The sequence below is a fragment of the Anneissia japonica genome, unplaced genomic scaffold (genome assembly GCF_011630105.1).
Source record: "Anneissia japonica isolate Jap-2015-1 unplaced genomic scaffold, ASM1163010v1 scaffold4988_len2956909_cov206, whole genome shotgun sequence".
Taxonomy (NCBI): Eukaryota; Metazoa; Echinodermata; class Crinoidea; order Comatulida; family Comatulidae; genus Anneissia; species Anneissia japonica.
The window spans coordinates 1,368,955-1,377,091 of NW_022696345.1; the positions used below are offsets into that span (position 1 = coordinate 1,368,955).

The 8,137-nt window shown below is 33.5% G+C and overlaps 1 protein-coding gene across 1 annotated transcript; it reads right to left on the reverse strand.

Moving 5' to 3' along the window:
• Positions 1–180: 180 nt before the first annotated feature.
• LOC117101832 lies at positions 181–7,969 on the reverse strand. Its single transcript, XM_033241933.1, has 12 exons — positions 7,480–7,969; positions 6,643–6,937; positions 5,608–5,984; positions 5,094–5,153; positions 4,467–4,623; positions 3,918–4,018; positions 3,496–3,669; positions 2,693–2,754; positions 2,153–2,335; positions 1,820–1,935; positions 1,045–1,196; positions 181–564 (listed from the first exon to the last, which is right to left on the reverse strand). Exons 1-12 carry the CDS (start codon positions 7,819–7,821, stop codon positions 355–357), a joined length of 2,229 nt encoding a protein of 742 aa, XP_033097824.1. The 5' UTR covers positions 7,822–7,969; the 3' UTR covers positions 181–354.
• Positions 7,970–8,137: the final 168 nt, after the last annotated feature.

Below are 8,137 nucleotides of genomic sequence, written 5' to 3' on the forward strand. Positions count from 1 at the left end.
TTTAAAAAAAGAAGGGCAAACAAACAATTTATTTTATTTGGCCTTATATAATAAGTTTGTATAAAGAGATTGATGCTGTATTTGTAATTGAAATTATATTGGCATAGATCATACATGCCCAATAAAAATGAAGTCTGCAAATCAATTTATATACAGTAAAATTAAAATGTGACAACATGGTAAAACACTTCTGCCTTTATTAAATATTGGCTGTTGATTTTTCAACAATGCAATGAAGCAGGTACAGTATCTGCAATGTGTACTGATGCATGACTATATATACTTGTCTTACTGCTACATTAATAACAAAAAAATCAATGAAAGATTAGTTAATTTGCAAATAAAGATTGATATTTATTTTCCAAATTCTGGATATTCTTGGTTAAATTCCTCACAATTGGCTTTGTGGAATTTCCCCCAGGCTTTCGCCTGGCACACGCGGCTACAGTATGCTGCTGTGCATCTCTTGCAGCGTCGCAAAGTCTTGTTTACTTTACTCTCGCCACACTCATCACAACATAGTAACGTCTCTGTGCCATAACGTTTGCGATATCGTATCAATACCTGCAGATAAATAAATAAATTAAAACAACAACAAAATTACAGTGCCAGATATTGATGCAACATAGTAACTATAAAATGCATATGTACAGTTAAGTCTAATTACTAAGTTGACCTTATTTTACATGCCAGATTGTTGTGTTCTCTATTAACGTTCTGGAAGTCAAATTTTATCCAAGTTTTTCAATGCCAATTTGGATTTGACTAAGGCAAGTTCAACTGTATATGCATATTATATAATATTCATCAATACAGTAATTTAATTACAATAATAAGTTGACTTATAGAGCGCATATTGTAGAGATCTTTATGCGCTTAACATTACCACCAATCCACTGCCAATGGATCAAGCACATATGTAAAACATACTCGGGTCCCTGGGAAGAATTCCATAATGTTGCAGCTGCAATCAGTACATTTGATACATGTTATATATCAGACTCTTATTGTAAATAATTATTGTGAATAATAAATAATACCTACTTTTCCCATAAAATCTTTAAATTTGTCATTTTTGTCCATCAGTAGACACTTTGATATATCTGCTAAAGATCGATGATAAAACTTCAATTCATACAAAGTTCTTGCTCTCCGGTATAACCCCTTCAGCATTATTACACCAGTTTCTTCGGTTTCTTTATAAAATGAACAATTTAGGGATCGTTAAACTAATTTTAGTCATTGGGTCGATAAATAATAATATAAAAAAACCATATTAATATAAACACATAGTAAATATATTTGTCTGTAATTGTGCTATAAAAGGGCTGTAGCTTATAATATGACGACAAATAAAAATGAAGTATGGGGACATCATTATGAACTACTTCGAATTTCTTGGGGTACTAAAACAATCTTAACATGAACATAGGCAAGGTTTATGGGGTGTACCTTGGTTAGCCGCAGCACAACACATTATGGAAAGGAACATGTTAGGTAATTTATAGAGACAGAAAGACAAATAAGCGGATTGGGGACAAACAAACTCAAGAAATGAAGTGGGGAAGGACATGTTAGCAGAATGTCAGACTACAGATGGACAAAAGCAGTAACAGGAGACCCATGGATGGCAAAGATCAATAAGTATTGGGAAGAGCAAATTGGTACAACTTGTATTTTACAGGTACTTGATGGAAGAGAACTCGCTGTTCAATGCACACACAGGTTACAACCAGTTTCAACCAACTGTGCTATGCTGTGCTCATGTCAAACACACAAAAATGCAATATACACCACAACACCTCAAACAAAATCTTACCTTCATGGCCAGACAGGGCAATCACTGTGTTACAATCATTTAGTGCCTCGTTGTACTTCTTAAGATTCATGTAGCACTGAGCCCGATTGTTAAATAACGTCGCTCGTAAACTATCCCTACAAGTAACATCATGCACAGTAATTATAAATTACAGCAGGAAAGGGGACACATTTGGGACCAAAAAAACTATCCACTTAATACGGTTGTTTCCTGAATAGGGATTGGCTATAATGTTAAAAGGTAAACTTCGTTTTTTTTTTAGGGGTATCCCAAAGAAGGGGTTTTACTTTATTGTTACTACTTGATTGGTATTTAAAACCTATTAGCACTTACCATAAATAAGGATGTTTCCGTTTCTTATCATCAGCATTGATCCTGACATAGGGACACACATGTATTGCATGGTTGTATAGTTCTATAGCCTTTGAAAATTGACCATGTTTAAAGCATTTATTGCCCTCTTCCTTCAACGCAACAGACTGTGAGTGATTCAAGGTCTTAGTGTCCACTAATATTCTATAAGAAATGATCATATTATATTTTGGCTTTATTAAGATGATTGGTAAACTTTCCATCAATAATTTGGTGACTAGACAATTTTTCTTTCCGAAGTTACTATTAAAATTATAGTCCTTATTTTCTGAAAACATGCAAATGAAAACCATTTGAACAGGAAATCTACAAAACAAAATCTGAAAAATTAAATACGGTCAAAAATTTTCTATCTAAATGGATATACACTTTTTTTTAAAGATTAATTTGTAGTTATAAATATATAAGAAAAAAAAACTAAATTCATAATATTGAAAAATGTTGACACAGACATTAAAATCTGTAGACTGCTATAAAATTATATAAATGTTATTTACTTACTCATCAGTTGTTATCTGTAATTTAAAACTGTAATCTTTCAGAAGACTCTTCCATTTTGGTTTCTAGTGTAAAAAAGTAAACATGATATAATGTTTACATCATTACATATTGACATGCTGGATGCACACCGCTATCACCATCAGCACTATTCACAAGAATTAATGTTAACATTATTAACATCAGTATCATCATCACCCCCTTCATCACCACCTATTCATTATTGCCAACTCCACCACTACTTAATGTTCAACACCACATCATTTTTGTTACGGTCATCATCACCACCGTTACCGCCGCTACCTCATCATCCAAAGCAGTATCATTGGGACAAGCCAAACCAGTCATTCATCGCAAAAATATAGTTTGAGTTATTAATAGTGTTGAAGAGTGAAATAAGAGCTATAAAATGGTTTAAAAAATCATTAAAATCCGACATTTCCTTATGAAGTTACAAGCGTTTAAACATACAGCTGTTTAAGAACAATATATGAGAAATCAGCCTTCAAAGTTTATGATTTCGGGCATTTCTCATGCAGAAACTATCATCAAATCCTTAAAAACTGTTGTTTTAACATTGAAAATGGGGAAAATAACAGCATAGCATGATGTATAGATATATAAAGGTTAGTTTAGTGCAATAAAATAGATTTTTAAAACTTTGACATTGCAACATGTTTTGGCCATTTTCTCTGAAACACGATTTGCGACGAGTGACTGGTTTGTCTTGACTTTGCCACATTTACATTCTAAGTAATGGTTAGATAATCAATTCACCCTACAGCTCAAACAACACTGCCACCTACAGTTTTGATGAATGTTTCCCGGTAAACATATATTTCATGCGGTCCAAAGTGTTTCATTAGATGTTTGCTGCCCTCCTTGTTTGTTCTGCTCATTCGTAGAAGATTTGTCAAAGACATATTACGTACTTTCTCATCAATTGAAAATGCGTAAGTACTCATAGCAAACACTAGATTCTAAATGGTGTAAAAAAAAAAACAGTGTTTACATAGGGATTTGTGAAAAGATACTAAAAGTATGTTAGCAATATTTGAAAGTTAATATCTTATTCAAATAAATATACAAATAAGTTATATTTTAAAGTTATTTTTTATTAGTGGTAACTTATCTTTAAACTTTCAATGTTCAATATTTAAAAATTAGTGTAATAATTTTATACAATACTGAGATGTCTAATAAAAATGAAACCAAAATTAAATCTTACTTCTTTCTCAACTACTTTATCCTTCAATGATGGTTCATTCAACAAACATGCAATGATTTCCAAATAACTATGAATAATGACAGGACCATTGGGATAGAAAACTATGACAAAAAAAAAACAAAACCATTCTGTGAATTTGTTATACTATTCATGGCCGGTGGAACAGGTGGAGGGGGGGGGGGCGGAACCTCACTTTTTGGCAGAAGATATATAATGTCTATGCAGATTTTTGTATGATCGGCTCCCTCGAAATTCATACTCCCATTCATCTTACTAGTGGTGCCCCCCCCCACCCAGTCTATGAAAAATGTTCCGCCGGCCCTGTTATTGTTAACAGTATCATCATAAAAACAAATAATATAGTGAGTGCATATTTTAATTTAATTTCATACATATTTCAATCAACAAGAACAGTAACGTAAACCTTTTTCACACTACTAATCTCCAAAAAACCTTTATATGAGTATTGATTTATTATGACTTTCCATAGGCATGGCATATCACATATATCGGCAAAGTGAGGCAAAGAAAATATGTACTGTATCTTACCTACAGCCTCCAAAACTTTTAACAAGTGATACTTTGTAACTAATGTCTGTGCTATATCACGACACTGAACAAGATAAAAGACAAGTTTGACCATGAACTCGATGGTCACCTGGTCACGCTGGTGGAGTTGTGGGCACTTAAACCAATCCATAATGGCCTGTAGAATCATGCAAGATAAAAACTTTGTTATCGCAATACTGTACTGTTTAATAAAGAGCTACGGACTCCTTAAATCTTTTGATCATTCTGGTGGCATAGTCACAACCTGCGCACTTAACTATAATTACCGCTTGGTCTCTGGTTCAGCCACATGATTGATCTACTTGCTGACATGTTGCTAAAATGTAAAATCTTTTGATAGTTACACATTAAAATAGGTGTAATTTTTTTTTTTTTTAGAAAGGAATATAGGTGTTTGTTTCTCTTAGTGACAGACCAATCAGAGTTATAAGGGGGTGTACTTCTGAAGAAAATCAATCGTCCGCAATTTCAAATTGCAGCTATGGAAAAAAACGATCAATGGATAAGGTAAAAATGATCATCTGTCAGTGTGCCACATATCTATGACCCATGATGAGATGGCATGAAATGACACATAAATGGACTACTACTGTACAGTATACTTACTTTTATGCATAATTTATCTTCCATTACAATTTTCTTGGCACTAACATCATCACATATTGTCTAATAAAAAGAAAACATTTAAATTTTTGACAACTACATTAACAAAATGATCATATTATTAATTTACTATTATATATTTAATATTAACAGCATGGATGTTGATACTTGATTTATTTTGTAATGTTAATTCCATAAATATTTCAATCAGTTTATTAATAAAGCTGTTAAGATGAAAGCTACAAGAAGACAACTTTTATTTACAACATTAATTTTGCTTTTTGTTATTGTATTTGTTACTTAATATTTTGGTATTTACAGTACTTTAATATATTTTATTACTTTATATTTTATTATATACAGTAATCAAATAGAATGTACAGTACAACTAATAAAAACCATTTTTGTACAATTATAATATTTTTACTTATTTATTTTATCCTTATTGTTTATTTTCGACATGTTATTTGAAAATTATTTAAATGACATAAGAAATGCAACATAGAAATAACATTACCATTTCTAAAATACTTGCAGAGTATAGTCGCAAATAATGAGCCCATAGGTAAATAATTTCCTTTGCTGACATCTCATCAAAGTGCTCTTCGACATCTTCCCCGGATGTGGCACTTGCAGAACGTGGCACTATATACCATGGTGAAGTCTTTAAAGCGTAGTCCTCAAATTTGTAGAGATTGTCACGTTTAAGGATCCTACTCAATACTTTCAATGCATTATCTCTGTAGAGGAGATAACCAAGAGTATGGATTCCATTCGCGGTTGTGAGCAGCTTGCCGAAAATCCGTGGCTCAATATCAAACATGTCGTATAGGGCACCAAGGGCACACATACCAGGAATGACAAAAGCAGTGTCTGCCTTGGGATTTATACAATCTGTTAAATGAAAACAAAATAATTTTGTATTAATTTTAAATTTGTAAACAATTAACTCGTCATACAATCCAGGTTAATACCTCAACAATGAACACAATTTAAAGTAATTTCAGTATGCACTTATGGTAGTTAATGAAAAAATGTGAACTTGGTCCAGATTAATCTGACAGCTGACTGTGTTTTTGCCAGCATTTTCTATGATTTAAAAAATGTTATTATAATTAAATACTGTAATAATAATCAGTTTTATATAGCGCTAATTACAATTACAGCAGGTAGATTTTATTCAATCTTCATTTTACATTACTATTACAGGAAAGAGTGATGCACAAAGGCTTAAGGAATGGAGTAGTTTTTAGATGTGGAAAAATCCTACCACAGGATTTGAACACAGAAACTTGGGAATGAAAGGCATCTTAACCACTAAGCTACACCTCCAAAATGCGTGCCTATAGTCCTCGCTGTCTCATTATAACTTGGTGACTGTGTTTCTGCTTGTGCTCGTGGTTGTAGTCTTTCCTGTGTGCCCCTCCATTAATTGGTGACATACGGTACAGTATAGTCCAACATTTTCCCACCCTACATTATTTGGTCAAATACCCTTCTCCAATTCTAAATAAACAACTGACACCCTAAATTTTACAGTACTATTTCTTACTTTCAACACATTTTAACAGTGTTTGAATACCACCATTATACTCCATGAGTTTAACAAGAGGGCGTCTCGATCTTGGTTCTTCACGGCCTTTGCACTGGAATGCATTTAACAAGTAGCAGAACATCCTGATGGAGTGGTAGTGGACGCTGAGCCAATGGTCAGCACCTTTGCAGGTAACAGATGTAAAGCTTTCCATGGCCGCACGTGATGGCCTAACTTTCAGAAGCTGTAGAACGCCTGGCAAAAGGTCAAGCTTCAACAGGATCTCAAGAACTACTGGGCTACAGTAGTTCAACTATTGAAAAGGAAGATACAACTCAGAATCAGGGAGAGGCAAAACATTGAATCTGACATAAATGGAGTAAGTTTTGTTCCTAAATTACCAATAATAATATTATAACAACAATAATGTTCATAACAATGATGCCTTGGTCTATTTTTCTACAACAAAATGCACAGAAAGCAGACATACTAACATAGGCCTAGCTCTACTTATAGGTTTTTTTCTAACAATTTTGAACAAGGTATTCCTCACAGTATAGGACCGTTTTAGTTTAGCCATGATGTACAGTATGAAATGCATTTTGTATTGTTTGTATGTTTTTAGTCAATTTGTTTTTGATTCATTGAAGGACTATTAAATAAATCCTAATAATTATGATAATCATAATGTACTACTGTACATACAGGACATAAAAAGACTGGAAATGACAAACATGTTTGATTTAATTCGAAAAGGGAAGGCTAGGGCAGATATAAATACAAAAATACAATAAAGTTACTAGGCCTAGGCCGGCCTATAATATGTATATCTGTACTGATCAAAAGATTCCTAACCCCAAAATGTGTATCCATTAAATACTCCGATAATTTAGGTATAAAGTAGTGTTGGAGTTGCATTCTATTATCATCTTCACTTAATTCTTCAGTAAGCACATCTTCTTCGATGTCCTTGCATATCAGAAAGTTAAGCAAGGCGCTGATTTCCGACCAGAAAGGGCTGTCGTCACGCTGCAAGCGGCTAACTTTCTTCTCGGCCGATTCACTCTTCGATGATCTGAAATCAAAGGCCGCCGGGGTGAAATCTTTATCTACGTTAGTCAAATATCTTTGAAGCCTTCGAGACAGTTCTTCGGCCTGCTCAATACTATGTATGGTTATTTGGAAATTGTGTGCCATAATTATGAGGCAATTAATACGTTCATCTAAAAATTCGAAGAATTTCAGTAAGAACCACTTTGAAAGAACTGAAAAACAACAGCCAGCGAAGCGAACGCGTGATGACTGTTTCCACGGTACCGTGTGAATATACTGTAAATTCTTATTCGCACGGTAGACCTAGCCAATCAGCACGGTCCGACGAATTACCCAAATGATAGGGAATTACCCAAATGATACCCAAATGATACCCAAATGATAGGGAATTACCCAAATGATACCCAAATGATACCCAAATGATAGGGAATTACCCAAATGATACGCAATTACCCAAATG